General features: G+C 63.3%; 11 protein-coding genes across 11 annotated transcripts in view; 4 read left to right on the forward strand and 7 right to left on the reverse strand.

The window, feature by feature from the left end:
* Positions 1–153: 153 nt before the first annotated feature.
* F751_5738 (Zinc finger CCCH domain-containing protein 7) lies at positions 154–2,731 on the reverse strand (the record flags this gene model as incomplete). The annotated part of the gene is made up of 6 exons (XM_011404051.1): positions 154–231; positions 572–875; positions 1,245–1,498; positions 1,865–1,949; positions 2,151–2,317; positions 2,567–2,731. The coding sequence occupies 6 exons, from the start codon at positions 2,729–2,731 to the stop codon at positions 154–156; spliced, it is 1,053 nt and encodes a 350-aa protein (XP_011402353.1).
* Positions 2,732–4,300: 1,569 nt separating this feature from the next.
* On the reverse strand, positions 4,301–4,936 carry F751_5739 (hypothetical protein; the record flags this gene model as incomplete). The annotated part of the gene is made up of 3 exons (XM_011404052.1): positions 4,301–4,444; positions 4,578–4,668; positions 4,845–4,936. The coding sequence occupies 3 exons, from the start codon at positions 4,934–4,936 to the stop codon at positions 4,301–4,303; spliced, it is 327 nt and encodes a 108-aa protein (XP_011402354.1).
* Positions 4,937–6,101: 1,165 nt separating this feature from the next.
* Positions 6,102–7,961, forward strand: F751_5740 (hypothetical protein; the record flags this gene model as incomplete). Its single annotated transcript, XM_011404053.1, has 3 exons — positions 6,102–6,610; positions 6,795–6,925; positions 7,081–7,961. The coding sequence occupies 3 exons, from the start codon at positions 6,102–6,104 to the stop codon at positions 7,959–7,961; spliced, it is 1,521 nt and encodes a 506-aa protein (XP_011402355.1).
* Positions 6,183–6,647, reverse strand: F751_5741 (hypothetical protein; the record flags this gene model as incomplete). The annotated part of the gene is made up of 1 exon (XM_011404054.1): positions 6,183–6,647. The coding sequence occupies one exon, from the start codon at positions 6,645–6,647 to the stop codon at positions 6,183–6,185; it is 465 nt and encodes a 154-aa protein (XP_011402356.1).
* Positions 7,962–8,121: 160 nt separating the features above from the next.
* F751_5742 (hypothetical protein) lies at positions 8,122–9,640 on the reverse strand (the record flags this gene model as incomplete). The annotated part of the gene is made up of 3 exons (XM_011404055.1): positions 8,122–8,160; positions 8,324–8,968; positions 9,524–9,640. The coding sequence occupies 3 exons, from the start codon at positions 9,638–9,640 to the stop codon at positions 8,122–8,124; spliced, it is 801 nt and encodes a 266-aa protein (XP_011402357.1).
* A 906-nt stretch (positions 9,641–10,546) lies between these two features.
* On the forward strand, positions 10,547–10,726 carry F751_5743 (hypothetical protein; the record flags this gene model as incomplete). The annotated part of the gene is made up of 1 exon (XM_011404056.1): positions 10,547–10,726. One exon carries the CDS (start codon positions 10,547–10,549, stop codon positions 10,724–10,726), a length of 180 nt encoding a protein of 59 aa, XP_011402358.1.
* A 1,448-nt stretch (positions 10,727–12,174) lies between these two features.
* F751_5744 (putative protein S-acyltransferase 14) lies at positions 12,175–14,273 on the forward strand (the record flags this gene model as incomplete). Its single annotated transcript, XM_011404057.1, has 6 exons — positions 12,175–12,384; positions 12,660–12,749; positions 13,015–13,205; positions 13,430–13,519; positions 13,629–13,826; positions 14,072–14,273. 6 exons carry the CDS (start codon positions 12,175–12,177, stop codon positions 14,271–14,273), a joined length of 981 nt encoding a protein of 326 aa, XP_011402359.1.
* Positions 14,274–14,605: 332 nt separating this feature from the next.
* F751_5745 (hypothetical protein) lies at positions 14,606–15,050 on the reverse strand (the record flags this gene model as incomplete). Its single annotated transcript, XM_011404058.1, has 2 exons — positions 14,606–14,681; positions 14,830–15,050. The coding sequence occupies 2 exons, from the start codon at positions 15,048–15,050 to the stop codon at positions 14,606–14,608; spliced, it is 297 nt and encodes a 98-aa protein (XP_011402360.1).
* Positions 15,051–15,438: 388 nt separating this feature from the next.
* On the reverse strand, positions 15,439–18,656 carry F751_5746 (Propionyl-CoA carboxylase beta chain, mitochondrial; the record flags this gene model as incomplete). The annotated part of the gene is made up of 9 exons (XM_011404059.1): positions 15,439–15,643; positions 15,916–16,001; positions 16,199–16,304; positions 16,472–16,581; positions 16,743–17,063; positions 17,274–17,495; positions 17,757–18,022; positions 18,141–18,345; positions 18,588–18,656. The coding sequence occupies 9 exons, from the start codon at positions 18,654–18,656 to the stop codon at positions 15,439–15,441; spliced, it is 1,590 nt and encodes a 529-aa protein (XP_011402361.1).
* A 684-nt stretch (positions 18,657–19,340) lies between these two features.
* F751_5747 (hypothetical protein) lies at positions 19,341–19,523 on the forward strand (the record flags this gene model as incomplete). Its single annotated transcript, XM_011404060.1, has 1 exon — positions 19,341–19,523. One exon carries the CDS (start codon positions 19,341–19,343, stop codon positions 19,521–19,523), a length of 183 nt encoding a protein of 60 aa, XP_011402362.1.
* Positions 19,524–19,795: 272 nt separating this feature from the next.
* F751_5748 (Nucleolar complex protein 3-like protein) overlaps positions 19,796–20,588 on the reverse strand; it is a gene marked incomplete at both ends in the record, with an annotated part of 6,857 nt that continues 6,064 nt past the window's right edge. The window contains one exon of the mRNA XM_011404061.1: positions 19,796–20,566. Coding sequence (XP_011402363.1) covers positions 19,796–20,566 — 771 coding nt within the window. The remainder of the gene's footprint in view (positions 20,567–20,588) is intronic.

Genomic DNA, 20,588 nt, shown 5'->3' on the forward strand with positions numbered 1-20,588 from the left:
GGGGGGGGGGGAAGGAGCAGCGGCTGCGAGAGTGGCGCAGGAGTGGCGGGCAGGAGCGCTGAGGGACGCCGGGGCGTAGAGGAAGTGGGCGCGTGGCCGGCCGATCGGGGGCCAGGCCCGAGGCGTCCAAAGGAAGGCTCGAGCCACTGCCGCCTAGGCGCCGTGGATGGCCCAGATGGACTGCAGCAGCTCCAGGCCCGCGCGGTCGTCGCCCGATCCGCCGCGCTGCGTCTGCGTGGCCAGGGGGGGTTGGGCCGGGGTTTGGCGCGCGATGAGGGATTGGAGCCCTCGCATGGCAGGCCCCTCTGGCGGTGGCAGGGCGGCGCGAGCCTCCCAGCCCCTTCAGCGGTGGCAGGGCGGCGCGAGCCTCCCGGCCCCTTCAGCGGTGGCAGGGCGGCGCGAGCCTCCCAGCCACCGCAGCGGGAACCGGTGCGACCCTCGCCCCAAACACCCTTTGCGACCTGAGCCTCTCCTCTTCTCCCACGCGCTCCGGCCCTGCATTCCTCGCCGCCGCCCCTCACAACACCCCCCCCCCAACCTCACAACACTCCCCCCCCCCGAACAAACTCACCGTGCTGCGCGCGCCGTCCACGGGCGTGGCCCCCCCGCTGCGTGCGGCCCCGTCTTCCGCCGCGCGGGTGAAGATGGGCGCCAGGTCGGGCGCGGCGGGCTCCGGCGCGGGGCTCGCACCGGCGCGCTGCTCGGGCGTGGGGTCGTACCAGCCCGCGGGGATGGTGGGAGACAGGTCCTCCCCCGCCTCCCCCGCCAGCAGCTGCTCCATGGCGCGCGGCAGCTGCTTGATGCGGTGCGCCTGCGGTGCCGTGTAACCCCCCCGCGAGGTGGAGGAGAGGAAGCCCGAGGGCAGCGACGCGCCGCTGGGCAGGCGCGGCCCCGGCGCCGCACGCTTGGCGCTGGCCTGCAGGGCGGCGGGCGCGGGGCGCTCGCCAGGGCCCGGCCCCGCCGCCCCAGCTGCGGCACGCAGCGCGGCCAGCGCTGCCGCGTGCCCCGCGCCGGCGGCTGCGTGCTGGTAGAACGCTGCGCCGTGGGGTTCGGACGCTGCTCCGTGGGGGCCGAACGCTGCGCCGTGGGGGCCGGACGGTGCGCCGTAGGGGCTGGACGCTGCGCCGTAGGGGCCGGACGCTGCGCCGTAGGGGCCGGACGCTGCATCGTGGGGGAAGGTAGCTGCGGCGCTCGAGCACGGAGCGGGGCCGTGCGGGTAGGCCCCCCCCGCCGGAGGGTAGCACGGGCCCCCCTGAGCAAAGGCCGCCGCGCCAGGCGCGGCGTGCGCCGTTCCCTGGAAGCCGCCGCTCCTCGCCTCGGGCCCCGCCGCCCCAAACCGCTGCTGCAGCAGCATGCTCTGCAGGACCGCGGCCTCGTACAGCCCCGCCTGTGGGTGCCGCCCGCTCGGCGCCGCCTCCTGGCCGGCCAGGCTCAGGCCCTGGAGCTGGGCCATGACCAGGTCGTACCCGGGGTCAAAGCCGGGCGCCGGCACCGCGGGCTGCATCGGGTACCCCGCCGCGGCGGCCGCGTGGGGCCAGCCGGGGCCCTGCTGCCAGCCCATCCCCGCGTGCCCTGCAAACACGCATGGTGCAGTGTGATGAGTTGGACGCGGGAGGCGATTCTCGCAGACAGGTGTGCGCGCGACCGGAGAGTCTGCCTCAGAGTTCGGGCTCCTCCACTCCACACCCACAACTCCTGGCAGTGGCCAGCCCGCACAGCACCCAGGCTCCACCAGCACATGCATGTATTACTCACCGCTGTGCTGCCCCCCTCCACCCTGCAGCATGTCCAGCTCTGCGCCAGGCAGCGGCCAGCCCGCCAGCTCGCCGTTCGCCCGGAGCGCCTGGCTCTGCAGAGCTCCGACCACGGCCTCCAGCGAAGCAGGCCCGCCATACGCCGCGGGGGCGGGGTGCAGGTATCGGCAAGCATCGCCACGTAGGCATCGGCCCCTGGGGATAGACATGGGGCAGAGTGTCTGTGATGCAGGTGCTCCAGCGAAAGGCACTGCCCCGGGTGGTAAAAGCCCACAACCCCAAACCTAGTAATCTCCCCTTGGGTTGCCCAGGGGACCCGCCCACGGCATGCATCTGCTCGGCGTGGGTGCTCCCGACGCGGCGCACGCATTACTCTCAACCAGTCACCCTGCGCACCGGGTGTAGTCGACGCAAAGCACGTTGAGTTGCTTGCCGGCACCCCTGGGCCCGTACAGGATGGAGGCGTAGTCGTGGGAGTAGCGGCAGGCATCCCCCCGCGTGCACTGGTTCTTGACGAAGTCGTAGCAGATGGGGGCGAAGCGGCGCCGGCCGTTCCCCGATTCCTGTTTGGACATGGATGAGAGGGTGCATCGCATCGATCTGGACAACGGGATGCGCTTATCAATCAGCATTGGGGCGACACCGCGGTTGAGACAGGCCTCGGCCTTCTCCAGACGAGCTAGAACAGTGAACTTGCAGCGCTAGATGCCGACCATGTATTTTGGCACCCCGGTGGGGGCCAAGTCTCAGCGGGCATCAGGGCAGAGCGCAACCCTGTTCCTTCCAGGATGTTGTGCAGCGGGCTGCCTCACCTGGGGTGCCTGCAGGTTGGTGAGGTCATGGGAAAACCGGCACATGAGGCCTCGGTTGCACAGGCCCTTGAGGAAGTCGAAGCAGATGCCCTTCTCCTCGGAGTTCACTGCAATGATGTGGTCGACAGAGTGGGAGTACTTGCAGGCTGCTCCCCGGGTGCACATCCCTTTCGTGAAGTCGAAGCAGATCTGGCGTTTGAGCTCCTGCGCCTCAGCCGACGCATCGATGCTGGCTCTTGGGGAAGGGTTGGAGGACCGTGCCTCGCTCTTGAGGGGAGGGCTCAGCGATATGGGGACGGGGAAAACAGGTTCAGAGGATGCCTGCGAGTGGATTGGGGAGGGGTGGGGCGTTAAGGGCCGGAACTCGGCTCTGCGGGGTCTGACAGCTCGGTGGGTGGCGGAAGGGACACGCCCACGCGTCATCCCGGTCGGAAGCATGGGAGCGTATCAACGGTCGCGAGCGGACGACGCGAAGCCTGCAAGAGGCTTACCCCGTTGCTCGGGGCATCATAAGTGGTACCACGGTTCACATCCAAGGATGCAGCTTGTGCACTTGCACCGGAAGACGATGGGTTCGGGACCTCCTGCTCGGTCCAAGCGCCATCCATGCTCTAACAACGACTGCCCCCGAGGGGTAACTCAACACATCGCTATGCTCTTATTCGAGACCACACAGCAACAACATGAATACTGATGCAGTGGTGAAGGGCATTGTTGCCATGAGGTCGGAGGCAACCTTCAACAGCTGTTGAAGGTACGCCCGGGGAAGAAATTGAAATCCCCGAGGCACAGCGCGGGAATCGACCCTGGCGGTGTGACAGCTGGTGGTCTGTCCGACTCATCCATGGAACTTACAGATGATTTCACGGTACGCGTCGGCACACCCGCAAGCTGGGTTTCGATAGGAATGACAATCCTCCTTTGGCAGAGTACGGCGACTTGGTTTGCCGCATGACAAGTCCGTTAGGTTGCGTACACACAGTGCGCTCCCGCGCTGAGAGCAGTGTCTCTACATTGCCATTCCCAAGCTTTGACAGCAACACTCGGAGTGGAGCCCTGGAACATCCTATCGCCTGTTCATTGCGATGATGGGGGTCATGAGCGCCCTCTGGATGCGGCGAGAGGCAGCCCTGGACGAGGGTGAAGTGTACATGCTCAGTCCTCGATCATGCTGCAATTCTCTATGCCATTCGAAAATGGTAGCAGTTTTCTGAGCACATACCTGTTCCTGCTCAGCCTGAAGGCGGCTGGTGAGGGCCCCGGATGCGACGGCCGAGATGGGGGCGCCTGCAGCAGCCAAGCACCAGGAGGGCACCACTCGATGGGACGAAGGTGACTCGACACAACCCAAATCTCCACATATCTCTAACGCTAAAACCCGTACCATGCTCACCTTGGAGCCAGGGCTGATGACGCAGGTCGCATCGTCTGCCCACCGTGGCCGAACCCATGGTTGCGGGTCCACGACACCTTCCCAGGCATTTGCTGGGTCATCCACCCAGTCTACCTCGCCTTCGATGTCGACCGTAATGTCATACCTGACTCGTACATCTGCAACCATCGACTGGTCACCCTCGATGGCTTTCGGTGCGACCGACATGTCCACACACGGGCTGTCCGCTTGCCGACAGACGTTCAAGGAATACAGGTGTAAAGGACAAATGGTTCATTCAAATGGCAAAATGAGCCATGCACATGCATTAAAATGCGCAACGCGGCGGCAGCCAAAGGTCTTCAGAGCTTGGGATGTGCCAGCTGCGCTTGCAAGAAGTCTCGAAGGGTAGTCAGGTCGTGACCCGCCAGCTGGGGCACGACATGACCTCGAGTGTGATTGATGACGATTGGGTTGTCAAACGATTCGATGAGATGGTTCGTCATCTGATTGGAGGTTGGCAGGGGAATTGGAGCATTCAAGTCTTTTGCCATGAGTAATTCTCGACATGCGGCAACTCTGAGAACAGGTTCATGCAAGCGTCCACCTTCACAGCACCGAGAGTCTTGTAAGACTCACATTCTTTATTGGATCACGATCTCCTACAATGTGGCAGGACTCCACGTCGTGCAGCGAGCCATAGAGGTACTCCAGGTCCTTCATCCGAAGTCTGCAGGAGGGAAGCACATTTTGGGCATGCCCAACTCGGCATCAGACGGTTTCTACCACAGCAAATGATTCAGGCACGAGCGGTTCATTCAGTTCAATGGACCCCTTCGCACAGCGCTCGGATTGTGAACGTAACCAGTAATGGAGGTCACTCATGCATGCCATGCCCATGCTCACTTGATTCCTGCAAACGCCAGGATGAACTTCAGACGGGGAAACTCCTGGAACCTCTCCCCACTCCTTTGGAGGGCCACCACCAAGGAGGCCATCGCGCCCCCTTGGCTGAACCCCATCACACCTGCGAGTGCACCAGAGCGTTGCTTCAGGCCAGCAACCTTGACGAGAGGGTGCAGAAGTGGTCACAGGAAACTTTGGCCAGGCTGCCCCTTCGACTATTCTCAAAGATGATCTGCTTGCCCCTCGGTTAAAACCTGCATTGCCTCACCATCGAATGGTCCATGCTCTCGCATTGCTGTTGCTGCTTCCTTCATTGCTGGCTCCCAGTCATCAATAACCCACTTGCCACTCTTGTCCTGGGAGACATTCCACCACCTGAAGGGGGACGGGAGGGGTGTGCATTGCATCGTCTCTCACTCCTTCCTGGAAGGGAAATCCAGTTGGCAGAGCAAACCTCAAAAGAGAAGACGACCTCCTCTCCCATCTCCCATGCTCTGTTCTCACTCGTAGTAAGGCCCCTTGAAGAAGGGAGCGACGTCTTCCGGGATCGGACCAGATGCCCTATTCGGTGCGTTGATGTAGGTGACCTGCGCCACAGTTCAGATGAGTGGGTTGGTACTAGCCGAGAATGATTCTGGCATGCTACACCTGGCGATAAGGGCATCGCACCTCGATCAAATCTTCCAACTCCTTGTCCAAGCCCACGCGCTGCATCTGTTTGTGGTTGGGGTGACCATGGGTTGGAGCCTGCGCAGAGCAGGACCTAATACCCGATTCCGACAGTGCATCATCGCTACCTGCTCCTGGAATATGCGGGAGCTCGTCCTGAAGCTGTGGAACGCCAGGACTCGGAGTTTGCGGGCCATAGCTCTGGCCACCGAAACCTCTCGCACGCTCGAAGTACCCGTCTCAGGTCTGCACCGTCATCGCAAAAACCTCAATCGCACTTTCGACCGATCCAGAATTCACAGCTATATAGTCCTGCGCCTGCAATTGGGTAATCGTCTCTCGGGGCAGCATTTATGCAAGAGCGACCCGAGACCGTGCTGCGTCATGCTGTAAGACCCCGCCCAGAACCTATGGGCGATAGAACCTGTCGATTCCTTGACGAAAAGCTCATATATTGCGCATCATATTCCTCTGAGGATCACTTGATATCTTGCAAAGGCCATTGGGACTGTGCATCCGAGGCGGGGTCCATCGACACACGACGCTGGCCCCACTCCGAGAGAGCTCCAGGGTGACACCAGACCTCGCATGGCGACCAAGAAATGCCCCTTCAGCGGCATGTCACTGAAGGAGAAGACCGTGCTCCCAGGCCAGTCATCTGGTGGCGCTTCAGACCTGGACCATCCTGCAGCTTCGGGACGTGTGGCAGGCGCAGATTCCCGAGACCCTGCCACCACCATTCCCCCCCCCGCCTCCTCTGGCTGCCCCTTCCGGCGCTTCATGGGTGGCGCCAAGGAGACATCGTCTCCCGTCCCTGACCCCTCTCGGACCCCCAGCGAGCGGGGGAATGGTAACAAGGAGGCGGGCAACCCTCCCCAGATCAGCGTCAAGGCTGCCGCGCAAGCCGCTGGGTGCCCCTTTCACTCCCAGATCCCGGAGCAGGCCGAGGCGCCCAAGGCACCTGGGAAATGCCCCTTCCTGGCCTCTGGCGGCGCACAGCCCTCCACGCCTGTGGGCAGCGACGCCCCCAAGTGTCCCATGGGCTTCTCCTCGGAAGTCCAGCAGAAACTGGGCAGCTTCCACTGCGTCCTGTGCAAGTACGACGAGGGCGGATGTGACGTGGGATGAAGACATGGTGGTGGTCCAAACCCATGCGGTCTGCGGTCTTTGAGTGTTCTGACGGGAGTGCTGGCATAGGCCCACGGCTTACAGCACTGGCGTTCTTCTCACCGCAATCTCCTTCGACAGCATCCACTCGTCGCTCCAACCCCTTCATCCCAGGTCTCTCCTGCACGACTGTGTGCGCACGGCGTGTCGTCATGAGTACTGCCGCGCCTGCATCGAGCGGTACCATGACTGCCCCATATGCGGCGCCGACGCCCAGCCCCTGACTGCCGCCCCGGATGTCCAGGGTAGGGTTTCCTGAGGGGTGGTCTGGGAGAGGGGGCTTGCCCATCGTTGCAGCAGGAAGGCCCATACCAGTTTGCCTGAAGTAGCCTGTGCCGCTCAACAGTGCGCCGCAGAACCTTACCTTCATCGCGGGCAATGCCTGGAACATCTCCCGCAGGGCACGTGGAGGCGTACATTGAGGCGCATGGCGACAGCCACTCCATCTGGGAGCTGGAGGGTCTGGCCGGCGACGCCGGCGCCGATGAGCCGCGCGGCCGCGCCAACTTCCTCCTTCAGCTGGGCCTTCGCGCGCTGGCGGGCGGCAACCTGCCCTCCGGCGAGCACCGGCTGACGCAGTGCCGCGGCGTGCTGCAGGCTCAGATGGCCAACCGCGCCGCGCGGCGCGAGGCTGGGGGTGGGAACGGCGTGGTTTGCGACGGCGAAAGCGCTGCGAATGAGGTCGGGATGGGGGTCGCGGCTGGCGACGCGCAAGAAAGGGCCGCCGCCGAGGCGAGGAGGGCGAGCGCCAGCGAAGAAGACGCGGCCGACGCGTGTGCGCTGGCCACTGTGCAAGGCTGCCTGGGCGACTGCGCGCGCGCGCAGGGCCGGACCGAGGCGGCGCTGGACGCCTACCTGGCCAGCGCGGCGCTGCTGGGGGACGCGGGCGGGGCGGAGGCGCGGCAGACGCTGTCGGTGACGCTGAACAAGGTGGCGGAGCTGTACCACATGCAGGGCCGGGTGGGCGAAGCGCTGCCCTTCTACACACGGGCCCTGGACCTGCGCGAGCGCCTGCTGTGCGACCTGGAAAGCGAGAACGACAGGGTGGACGGGGGGAGCACGCCCCCCGGCTGGGCGCCCGCCGCGCTCTCTGCGCTCACGGGCATGGTCAAGACGGCGGACGCGCATGCGGCGGCGGGTGACGGCGCCGGCGCAGAGCGACTACTGGGCCGCGCCCGGGCGCTGCTGGGTCGGCTGGAGGCGGGGCGCGGCGACCTGGCGCCGCCGCAGCTGCAGCGGCTGGAGGCGCTGTCCCAGTTTGTGGCCCAGCGGGGTGTCTGACGAGGCTGTTGGACTACATCCAAGGCTGCGGTTGTGGTCCTGCGTCGCTGCTCCCGCACCTCCTTGCCATGACATCTTCCCATCAGCCAGTCTTTCCTGTACCACCATCGCCTGCTGGCGTCGCCCCTCTGCTCCGCATCCCCCTGGCCCCCTGAATGCCTCAATACCTGACCCAACCTTCCTTCATCCAGTACAGATTCTACAAGGACAGGGGAGCATTCATGCCAGCTCGCGTCCCAGGGGGTACACCACTCCGAGGATACATTCTTCGAGTGCACAGGGTGCGACGGGGTGCCACGCGGGCGAACCCCCCCGTGGCCTCAGGCCGCGACGGCGGGCGGCGCGCGGGGCGCCTGCGACACGTGGGCAAAGGCGGGCCAGACGCTCTCCTCGTCCCGCCCCTCGCGGGCCTCCGGCAGCGCGGCCAGCGCGCCCAGCGCGGCCAGTGCGCCGCCAAGGTCCAGCGTGCCTGCCAGGCGCGCGCGCTCGAGGCGCGCGCCGGCGGCCTGCCCCGCCACCGACCCGGCGATGGTCAGCAGCAGGGCCCAGTTGGGGAGCAGGACCGCCTTGCGCAGCATGGCCACGAAGGGCACGGCCACGTGCACCGCCGCGAACCAGGCGGGGGAGAACTTGGCGGTGTGCTCCCGCGCTGCGCCGGCCGGGACATTGCCCAGCGCGGCCACGGCGGCCAGCGCCGCTCCGCGCACAGGCAGCGCCTGCGGGCGCAGGCCGCGCACCGCGCCCAGGCCAGCCACGAAACCGCGCATGCGCGTGATGGCGGCCGGGCAGCGCAGGTGGCCGGAAGCCGTGGTGGGCAGCAGCGCGGCCAGCGGGCCCAGCGCGGCCAGCGGGCTGGCGCCGGAGTGGCCGGCCACGCCCGAGGCGGACAGGCGCGGCGCGCGGGCGCTGCCCTTGATGCCGCCGGCGCGCGGGCCGTGGGGTTGGCGGCCCTTGCGCCCGGAGTCCCGCCGCCGGCGCAGCCGCGTCAGGAACTCCGAGGGGTCGGGCTGCGGTGTGACGAGGAGGGTGTTTGCGGGGTGAGAGGTGGCATGACGGCGGCAGCACTTGCTCCATCTTGTGGCAACATGTGACCAAAGGCACTTGGAGCAGAGGCGTTGCCGTGCTGGGCAAACCATCCTGAGCCTCCGAGTGCAGCGAGACGAGGTGGGACCAGAGCCCCTGGCGGACCTCACACCACGGCCTTCCTCGTCCAAGGCCCCCATGGATTACACATCCGTGCCCTGATCCAGACTGCACAACACCACGTGACGAAGTGCCTGCACCCCATCAGTGCTGCACAACCTCCCACTCACCAGCTTCCCGAAGCCTGAAATGCTCATGGAAGCTACCGGCAGCCCGCTCAGCGAAGGCTGTGGCGCGGATGGAGCGTCGCACCCCCTGCTCGGCTGCGCCTTGGGCTGCGCGTGGGAGCAGCTGCCCGTCGTCCTCGCCGTCGACGGGGCCAGAGGCATGACACCTCGCGCCCCGTGGAACATGGCGAAGGCAGACTGGAAGGACATGGCATCCTCCGGGAAGAGGGGGGACGATGGTCCGCAATCTACAACGGGTTTCAGTGGGTTTATCGCCAGGCGCACGGCAAACTCCTGGCCCTGCGTGGCAGCTACTCTGCGGAGGAAGGGGCAGGCTGCCACCCCTTCCCTGACCGCGGCGTCGCACATCTTTGGGTTGAACCTTGGAACTTCAGGTCGTGGGTGATGCGGTGAATTAGCGAGTGACTCTTTGGTAGGTTCCGGCTGGACCAGCGTATGTAAATGCAAGTCGCTGTTCACCTCTCCCCAAAATATCGCCTGGAGGTTTGACCCCGGCTGACCACCCGTCGAATACAAGCACACGTCCGCACACTCCAGGGTTGTTTGGTAGGATTGGAAGGTGTCGTGAGAATGTACCACGGCCCGAGCGTGGATGAATCACATCATGGTCCTTGGCAATAGGGCACCAGCACAGGACCCGAGGCCAGACTTTGTACTCAGAGATTCTCCTATGGAGGCACCAGAATCTCCAGTTTCAGGTGCTACTCAAGCTTGGTATGGATTTCGTTTTATTGAAATGCCGAGCAGCACTTACCTTTGTTTGATCCCAAGAGAGGAAGAGCAGTGGTCAACAGTGACAGGACACAGACTCCAGTGCCGGCCGATCGGTGGTGTGACACCGTATGTCCCCATCAAAATCTAGACGAAAGGGCGTGCATACAGTCTGCGTATTCGAATGATCTCTTGATGACACAAAGCTCACGCTCAGCATGTAAGTGAACAAGTCTGCCCATTCTTCCTTGATCTGCTGCCGTGACTGACGACTCGAGACTCTCGCTGGCAAGAGTCTCGCGCAACACTCACACCCCCAAAGAAAGATCAGAGACGAACTCAATGAAATAGCACTGTGATAGATGATGGTCTGGAAAGGTCCACTGCCACCGGCGTGGGTGGTCTTCCTGATCATCCTGCTCAAGGAGTTGCTGGACGCCTTTCTGCAGTGGTGGCTGGTGCGAAGGTCATCGACCCTGTCTATTGGACATCACCTCGTCATCTCTAATGGCCCCGATTCGTTGTCACATGTGCATGCTCGCCATGCAGGTGCCCGACACCGCTCGCCGGCAACTGGAGTTGATGGCATCCCTTCCGGTCCTGCGTGCCGAGATCGCGCGCCTGAATGCCCCCCAGACATTTGTGCAGTGCGCCAAAGCGGAGCGTAAGCTCTTGATCATGGAGCGCGAGCTGGAGCGCCTGGCTGAGGTGGAGGTGCGCTGAATTCCCTTGGCTTGGAGAGGCTTGTCAAGCCCTTCAGCCCCCTCAGAAAGGCATTGTTGCATCACCCTCACAGGCAGCAGCGACAAAACATCCAGCCTTGCGACTTCCAAGCCTCCTCAGCATCCTGCTCGGCCTATACATCTCGTGGACCCTGTTGAGAGGCTTGCCCCTGAACGGCTCGCTGGAGCTCCCCGCCATCGGCTGGCCAGTTCTTCGGACTGCATTGTCAAAGCCAGGTGGACCATGGAGAGCAGGGCGATGTGTTTGTGACATTTAATAAAGAGATGAAAGCTCACTTCTTCGTCTTTAAGGGCTGCGCAGTACGACTACTTCATTGCCCCAACATGTGCCCCTCCTCGAAAGGCTTCCGGAGTTTAGCAACCTGGGTCCTGCTGAGCCAGCGCTCGGTGCGCCTGGCAGTCAGAGGCTTTGCAGATGTGGCAGGAGTCATGCGGAGACTTTCATGAGGCTGCTACCTATACCAAAGTATCTCCACAAAGGGATGATGCAGCAGGCGCAGCCTACACAGCCCGGAGGCCATGCCCATCCTGATGGAGGAGCTGACAAGGATATGGGACCTGCGTCACAGACCCCTAGTGACCTACTCGAACCCCCCATCCTGCCACTGGTCAGCCAGGATCAAAATGTCTCTCAGTGGCAGGGGTGCTACTGAATCCAAGTTGTGCTCCAGTATCATATGAGCAGCCACTCTGGTTGCTGGAGGCCACCTCCGGCTGCAATACAGTGGTGGGAGATCTTCAATTAAATGCTCAGGCCCTCCCTCAGTCTCTACCTGCCCTTTGCTTGCAAGGGCAAGCAAATCGTCAAGAGGGGACTTCAGTGGTGGTCGGGTGTGGACAGGCTTGTGACGATGAATACAGCAGGGCTCCCTACTAGTACATGCTGGGTTGTACAGCTTAAAAATTCAAGAGCTACAACGTAGCTCCTTTCATCTGGTGTTTGATCAAAAGGGATCAGCTTGCCTAATGCAGAGCGCATTCAACGTGTGGATGTACATCCAAACAGAGCATATCGTTGTGAGACGCACAGGGAAGATTCAAACCGGCTCGTCTGCCACTGGCGCACATTCAATGTCTGGAACACTGGGAGCTCGCTGATATTGCGATTTTTATTCGCAAGCTGGAATCCTCGAGGGGCCTGCTATTCTGAGGATCACGACTCCTGGCGCATGCTGCGCATTGCCGACCTGCTGCGCGACTCGGATCGTTCGTAGACCTGCCAATAACGCTCACCTGCAGCGCATGCCGCAACATCCCTCTGTGGCAATGAAGTGATCAACGTTAGGATCTTGCCTTACATTGATTAATGCGTTTGCTGTGCTTCCGAACGGCAGCCATGCGACCACCCGGTCCCGAAAGATGACGTTGGCCCGGGCAACTCGTCTGCTGTGTCTGAGGCTGAGTCGGACCCTTCGACGCACCTCCGAGATGGCAAATTGGGACGTGACAAAGCTGGATGTCTTCAAGTACCTGCGCTGCCTCCGGCACCTGGGCAAGGCCATGCTGCTCGTGGTCTTTGCCCTGGCCTGGCTGGAGGTGCAGGCCGTGTTCTCATGCAGCCTGGCACCGGCCTGGAGGCAGGGCGGCCTGATCATGCGCGCGCTGGTGGGGATCACGGGCGCTGTCTTCCTTGCAATGGTGAGTTTGCCGGCCTGGCAGGGCCTCTCTGGCGTGCCAGACGGGTATCGGGCATGGCCGCTTCCCAGCCTGGATGCCTTTGGGGCCACAGACTGATTTGGGCAGACCGTGCATTTTGTACCTTGCATGAAAAGCAGAGCCTCACCCCTGCACAGCCATGACCACGGCCCCGTGGGGCATCTGCCCTCTGCAGGAGGTGGTTGGCAGGCCCACACATGCATGCCAACATGCGAGCAACCTCAACCCCTGCACCCCATGACCTCACGCCTATGCAGGTGGCCCTCCTGCTCTGGGCCTACCTGGCAACCTTTGCTGCCAACCCGGGACTGGTGCCCCCTGGCTGGCAGCCTTTTGAGCTCGACGAGGTGGGTTGTTTGTTTCGCGCGGTGGGGATTCCAGCTGGAGAGGGGATTTGATGTGTGGCGATGTGAACTACTGCGCGAAGGACATGCAAAGAAATCGAGTAGCTCAGGACTACGAGGTCAATGTAAGCGCGCTGGCCCCAGCAAGCCTTGGAGGCAGGGGCGAGGGGGTCCGTGCGCCGTGGCCAGCCTTTGCTCCGCCCCTCGGTGGTGGCCCTCTGAATCAGGCCCCCTCACTCCCTCCCTTCCTCCCGGCCGTCGAGAGCAGGAGCAGCAGGTCGGGAGCGCAGACCTGCAGGCCCTGGCCGACGACTTCACCGAGCTCATCCGGGACTCGGAGGACCCAGTGCAGTGGCACCTGCTGCGCCCCCGCTTCTGCAAGAAGTGCGCGGCCTGGAAGCCGCCGCGGGCCCACCACTGCCGCATGACGCAGCGCTGCGTCCTCAAGATGGACCACTGGTGAGTGCGTGGGTGTGGACTAGACTGCTCTTGGCTTGTTTGTTCTCAAGCGTGCGGCAGGTGCCTGATTGTGTGAGCGGTGCGGGGATGCCCGCGTCATGCTTGAAGGCCGGATGGCCTTGCATGAACTCTGGCCTGGCCCTGTGCCAATATATCTGATGCACTGCCTGTGGCCCCCCTCAACCTCAACCCTATTCCCACGGTCCCCTTCCCCCTCCAACAAGGTGCGTCTGGGTGCTCAACTGCGTGGGTCTCTTCAACTACAAGTTCTTCGTCCTCTTCCTTGGGTACACCGACGTCGCCTGCTGGATCAGGTGAGGAGGTAGGGGCCATGTCGCCCGTGGGTGCAGCCCAGCATGCGGCTGAGGCACCTCTGACTGGAAGCAGGGCACTCCAGCTCCCCGCCCCGCTTTCCTTTCGCAGCGTGATCCTGCTGCTCGGGCCCACGCTGCGCCAGTTCAGAGGCACGGCCGGCCCGCTGAGCACGCTGCTGCTGGCCTTCACAGCCTTTGTCTTCGCAGCGGCGTTCTCGCTGGCCCTCCTCGCCTTTCTCATCATGCACCTGCGCCTGATCGCCCGCAACCAGACCACCATCGAGGCCTTTGAGAAGGCGCCGGTCAAGTGAGCCTGGTGGGGGAAGAAGGGCTTTTGTGGTAGGGGGACCGAGAGGGGAAGGGGGATACTGCCGCCATTGCAGCGTAGGCTTGCGGTGCCTGCAGCAATAGCCACGAGGTTGTCCAGCCAGAAAAATCAAACACATCGATGTGCTCCTGGGCTGAAAGCATCTCCCTTCCACCTCAACATGTTAGTGCTGATATGTCCGCCTCCCTTCCTTATTACTCCTCCCTGTGTTCCATCCATTACAGACCCTGGCCGTACGACCAGGGCTGGCGGCGGAACTTCCTGGAGGTGTTTGGGCGCCAGAGGCAGTACTGGCTGCTCCCGCTGCACCCCGCCGCGGATGCCGAGGCCATGCGACGAGCCTACCTCGAGTGGACCCTGCCTTGGCCCATCGACAGCGGGCAACTAGATGATCACGCCGGTCTCGAGATGTCACAATCATACTAGGCGCCCTGAAGTGGCAGCGTCTCGCAGTATGGGTGACGGAATCGTGGCGTATCTAATGCTCCTGGCTCCTTGAACCCCCAGCCCCTCTGCGCTTGACGCTCTGCTGTTTATCGTCGACTTGGATTCATGTACAGAATTGCACAGGACATTGCCGTGTGGTATGTGCAGTCTCAGCCGCCCCGACTCAGGAAGCCTGACTGAAGCGAGTCCTTGTCATGCAAGCCGAGCTGGCATGATAGGTGACGGGGTGAGTGTCTTCGCCAGGCCGCCAAGGTTCTTGGTTGGCCATGTCACCCAGCACCGAAAACTGCAACAAGGGGCAGCACGGGCTTTTAGGCATCGCTGCCACCCCACACCTCGCGCTTGGGGCGCTTGGCAAAGTCATCGGCGTGCTCATACTCCATCACCCTGCGATAAGAAAACATAATGGAGTAAGGGTGGGTTCCCTGCTGGCCAGTGAGCCGGGTGGGTTGGTCGATTGGATTCAATAGCAATGCCTCCGATAGAGGTGCAACGAGTGACACCCAGCCCTCGACTCACGCCCGCGCACACTCACGTCACGGAGTATATGGCATAGGGCACTAGGAGACCGAAGGTCAGGACCTGCGTCATGGTCTTCCTGTCCCACTTGAACTCCTGCTCGATGAGCTCACGGCGCGTCGCCCACTCCTCCACGAACTTGTTCGGCTTCACCGGCAGGTTGCCGGCAAACCGGCGCTGCTGATACTGGAGGGCGGTCCGTGCCACACCCAGACCCTGTCGTAGGATGTTCGCCATGGCCCTGATCCGGGTCCTCGCTGGCAGGAGTTGGGGGTGGGCACCAAACACCGCCAGACCTGGCGGATAGCTGGAGTCGCGTGGCAGCCGCAGTCCCGAAATTTTGATGAAAGTATCCTTGGTTGGGATATTTTGCCGTGTGAAGAAACTAGGAGCCGGCCTGTCACATCGTTGGCTCCCGGCGAGGATCCGCTGCAGACGATGGATGTGTGAGGGGCGCCCTAGTCATTTCCAGACGGGGCAGGCACAGCATGTGAGCCGTCCCCAGGGCAACATCGGGGGGATCTCCAAGGAGCCAGTTGAATTCGAGTCTATACGACTTGAGATGCTGAAAGGTTCAATTCTCTTTGCAAAGGTGCGGCCTGTGCAGTGCAGCAAGTCCTGCCCCTCACAGCGGCACATTCCCGTGCTTGCGCCAGGGGCGCGTGGCCTGCTTGTCCTTCAGCACCTCCAGCTCGGCGCACAGGCGCCGGCGGGTGTCCTGGGGGGCGATGACGTCGTCGATGAAGCCGTACTTGGCTGCCTGCATAGGATTGCTGAACTTCTCCTCGTACTCTGCGGTCTTGACCTCCTGCTCCTCCTGAGACCTCCCCCTGCAGGCGGGCAGCGGTGTTGGAGCGTTGGGGATCTGAGGGGTTTGCCTTAGCCCTTGCATGCTACAGGGACAGGAGCCTTGACCTGTGGCCACACTCATCAATTCTGTGCAGTACAACAGGCTGAAGCATGGCGCTGTCCGCAGGCATGAGACGGGATTCCACAGGCACCGATCTGGTTTGCCGGGGCAGTGATCACGCCCAACCACACCCTCATGATGACCACTGGAAAGGCTCCTCCCACCCAACCCCCCCAGCTCCCTTGCACCCACCTGAAGAGGATCTCGACGGCACCCTTGGCGCCCATCACTGCCACCTGGCCCGTAGGCCACGAGAGGTTGGTGTCCCCCCGGAGGTGCTGTTGGAATGAGCAATGAGGGGGCCAAGTGAGGCACGGGCGGTCGGGGCGCGGCAGCGGGACAACCGCCTCTGCATCGCCCCATCGGCGTGATGCGTGGCGGATCGAGCCAGGTACCCACTCCAACACGTCCCATGACAGCCCAAGGGCTCAGGCTGGTCCTTGAGAATCACAATGCCCGTCCGCGAGGATCTCACCTTGGAGCTCATGACGTCGTAGGCACCGCCGTACGCCTTGCGGGTGATCACAGTCAGCTTGGGCACGGTGGCCTCGGCATAGGCGTACAGCAGCTTGGCCCCGTGCCTGGACAGAGGGCACCAGGGGAGTCTGGGGTTTCAGGATTGGAGGCCAAGCAGGCGAGGCAGGAAGCAGATTCCAGGGCCAGCACCAAGCCTGGAGCATAGTGCTGCTCAGGCTGCATGAGAAACCAATGCCATGGGCGCCGCCGCAAACCTCCCCACCCAGCACACCTGATGATGCCACCGTACTCCTGGGCGGTGCCGGGCAGGAAGCCGGGCACGTCCACAAAGGTCACCAGCGGGATGTTGAAGGCGTCGCAGAAGCGCACGAACCGCGCCGCCTGCAGGGAGCATGGGGGTAGGGCCAGTGCCCAGCGAGCAATGTGGTGCGGGCCTAGGCCGGGGACGACAGACTCCAGCATGGCTTGATGCGATCGACGACATCCGGTTGCCTCAACACTGAAATCTCCCCTTTCCAGCAACCGATCCCCCTCTCAAGCACCTTGACGGAGGCGTCGATGTCCAGGCAGCCGGCCAGCACGGCCGGCTGGTTGGCCACCACGCCCACGCTGCGCCCGCCCAGCCGCCCGAAGCCGACCACGATGTTCTTGGCGTGGTCGGCCGCGATCTCGAACAGCGCACCGTCGTCCAGGACCTGCGCCAGCACGGCGTGCATGTCGTACGCCTCCGCATCTGAGTCCGGGACCAGGTAGTTGAGCGCCGGGCAGGAGCGGGTGGGGGGGTCGCGCGAGGGGACTAGGGGCGCGGCGTGGCGGTTGGAGGGGGGCAGGTACGACAGCAGGTCCCGCATCGCGCTCAGCGCCTGGGGGGGTGGTGTGTGGGTGGGCATGGGTTGGCAGGTTCGGGAGGGGTGGGTGTCTGACTGGGGTACAGGAGTCGTGTAGCTGCTCAGGGTGGGGGCGGCGCACTTGGGGGGAGGCGTATACTCCCCGGGGCAGACGCGCCGCAGATACTTCTCTGGTGGCCGGATCTCACCCCAATATCACCACGCACGGCCCCCAGACCACCCCACCTCCAGCTCGTCGTCAAAGGCGCCCGCCGCCACGCCCGACTTGCTACTGTGCGTGCCGGCGCCGCCCAGCGCCTCCTGCGTCACCACCTCCCCCGTGACAGATCTCACCACCTCGGGCCCGGTGAGGAACATGTAGGAGGAGTGGCGGACCATGAAGGTGAAGTCGGTGAGGGCGGGGGAGTACACGGCGCCGCCAGCGCAGGGGCCCATGATGAGCGAGATCTGTGTGAAGTGGGGGGGGGAGGAAGAAGATAGAGGGTCATGTGCAATGGCGATGGGGGCTGCACAGCCTGGACATTTCCCATCTATAAGTGTCCCCACACCCTTCCATGACACGCAAGGGCGGGTCGGACTGGACCCTGTCCAGAACAAGAGGGGCGAGTCGAAGGATCCAGCATCGAACATCAAACGCCACAAAGCCACAGGCGGGCACCCGCAACCTCGCACTCTCAACCCTCCAGGACAGAATTACCAAAATGGCACCTGTGGGATGACCCCGGAGGCGTCCACATTCCGCTGGAACACCTCGGCATAGCCGCCGAGCGACAGCACGCCCTCCTGGATGCGCGCGCCGCCGGAGTCGTTCAGGCCGACGATGGGCGCGCCCGCAGCCACCGCCCTGTCCATCAGCCGGCAGATCTTGAGGGCGTGCGACTCTGACAGGGACCCGCCATGCACCGTGAAGTCCTGGCTGAATACGAAGACGGGGCGGCCAAACACCGTGCCAGACCCCGTGATCACGCCGTCGCCTGCATGCGGCGGAGGGCAGGAGTTCAAATGGAGGACCCAACCTTAGAGGCGTCGAGATCAGGAGCGTCAGATCACGGCCGGGCGCCGTGGGGTCACCCCGCCACCGACCCAACCCACCATAGTACTGCTGGGACTCCATGTCAAAGTCGGTGCAGCGGTGCTGGACCAGGGATCCCGCTTCCACGAAGGAGTCGGGGTCCAGGAAGGCAGCAATGCGCTCGCGGGCGGTGAGCTTGCCCTTCTCATGCTGCTTGGCGATCCGGGCCTGGCCGCCCCCAGCCTCCGCGGCCTGCTTGGCAGTCACGATGCGCTCCCACTTTTTCTGCGCGATGAAGGGGAGGGGAGGTCAGGTGCAGCCAAATATCGAAGTGCCATCGACCAAAAGGACCGCATACCATCATCATCGCAACTCACGTTGTCCAGAGTGTACACAGGGAGTTCCTCGAACTCCGCCAAGCTTGCGCTCCAGCGTGCCGCGCCCTGTCACAGGTTTGGACGCTTCATCGTCTCTGGGTTGTAGATTACGTATGTATCACTTGACTATATATTTGATCCGAAACGTACCGTGAGAGCGGGCAGGAGTGCTTTGGTGTGTCGGGACGCCCTGCTCGCGGCCCGCACCAGCTGCAACATGATGAGCTGTGCGCAAGAAGCTACGATGTATCCTGTCACTACCAAAATATAATATCGACTGGATACGAGCTATGCTGGGGTCGGTGATGGCCTGTCGCATCTTCAGGTCGTGGACAGCGGGGTGTCGGGGTCCGGTATACGGGGCTCGAGGACAAGCAGATTTTCTAGGCCGTCACCTACAGCAGAAACGAAAGGGACCACTTATTATTTCCTGGTATGCAGGCTTCGAGTTGATTATTGATGTTTTATATTCAAAAGAGTTTACCAATCTACATTCGGCTCTGGCAAAAGGCCCACAGAGGAGACTGTTGTCTTGCTGACTTCGCCTGCATGATGATGATCAGATCGACGACCGGGATCCAGTATATGGGTGTCATCGATCAAGGGTTCCATGACCGGTATTGGGTATCGAGGGAAGCCGCATGGACGGGCTCGTTGGCGTTCCGGGAGAGCCGGCTGTCGGGCGAATCGAGGGGTGTGGAGCCCCGGCCTCCCAACCTCTCATACGAGACTTTGCACCTCATGACACTCATGGTCAATCATCAGAGATTGTTGTCCTCTTGAAACCTCCTACAGCCTTGATTAATATTGGCCTTTGCATGCGGATCGCTTTCGACTCCGATGGTTGGTGGCAAGGGTGATGAACCGCCGAGGGAGGCTGGGTACCCAGACAAGAGGCGACGCATGCCGACCATAGGTGCCGGGGAGACCCGCGCGTGCTACAAGCATACATGCCGCATCCAAAAGTGCCTCAGCGAGACCAACTACGACAACGCTGCGTGCAGCTGGGCCATCGATGCCCTGAAGGCCTGCTGCGAGAAGTATGGCAAGGACAGCATCCACTGCGCCTTTCCCAAAGACGCATGAGCACAGGTTTCCTAGAGGCGTTCATGAACGTCCTCCTGGGAGACGTTGGCCCTGGTCCGTCAGCGTCCTTGTCCGAAATTGGCCTCCCAAGTTTACCCTGTGGCCTGACCCAACAGGCCTGAATGTATGGCACTCCTGCTGATCTCCATGGCGGTGACGTCTTCCCAACATGCTTTCTTCATTCTTACACGGTGTAAACATTCGCTTGCTCTCTGAGCAAGCAATGAGCGTGGCAGGCTGGTGTGGGCGGCCTGGGTACACTGACCAGCGCATCACCTGCCCGACCCTGCCTGGAGGTGCTGCTTGAAGGCTTGCAGCTGCGCTCCCAGCCTCCGCTCCGCCCGCATCAGCTCCTGGTGCCTCCGGAACCTGCGCACCGACCTGAAGTAAGCCCCGAACCCCGGCCCAGGCCCTTGCACGGCTGCGCATAGTCCAGCTTCAGTATCGTCGCCTGGGCGGGAGCCGGCCCTTTCACCAGCGGCCGCAAGCCTGGCCGCCACTGCATCCTCGTCCTCGCCACCGCGCTTCCTCGGCCCCGCCTCCTGCTGCCGCGCTTTCCTGGGCAGGGGCGGCGCAGGGCGAAAGCCGCCCGTGGCCGTGGAGTAGCGCTGCGCCAGCTCGGCGGGCGAGGCGGTGGGCGGCAGGACCGAGCTCTGCGCCACGCCGCCCGCCAGGTCCCGCGCCAGCTGCGCCACGGCGGGGTGGTAGTGGCGCTGAAGCAGGCTGAGCTCCCAGAGGGGCACCGCCAGCGCCCCTGCCTCGGCGGGGTCCTCCACGTCGGGGCGGTAGGTCCTGTACCCCGAGGGGCCCCCCGCCTCGTTCTCCAGCGCGGCGCGCAGGCGAGGCACGCGTCGGAGCAGCCGGTGCAGCACGCACAGCATGCCCAGTGCGGCGCCGGGGTCGCGCACCGCCCCCGCCGCGCTGGCGAGGCGCTTGGCGAAGGCCGCCTGGCGCGAGGCGTCCAGCGCGCGGCGGTCCAGCAACATCCCATCCAGCAGGCTGGCCAGCAGCGGCGCCAGTCGGCCGGCGGCGGCGCGTCGCCGCTGGGGACGGGGGCCTCGCCCG

Source organism: Auxenochlorella protothecoides (assembly GCF_000733215.1).
Source record: "Auxenochlorella protothecoides strain 0710 unplaced genomic scaffold scaffold7, whole genome shotgun sequence".
NCBI lineage: Eukaryota > Viridiplantae > Chlorophyta > Trebouxiophyceae > Chlorellales > Chlorellaceae > Auxenochlorella > Auxenochlorella protothecoides.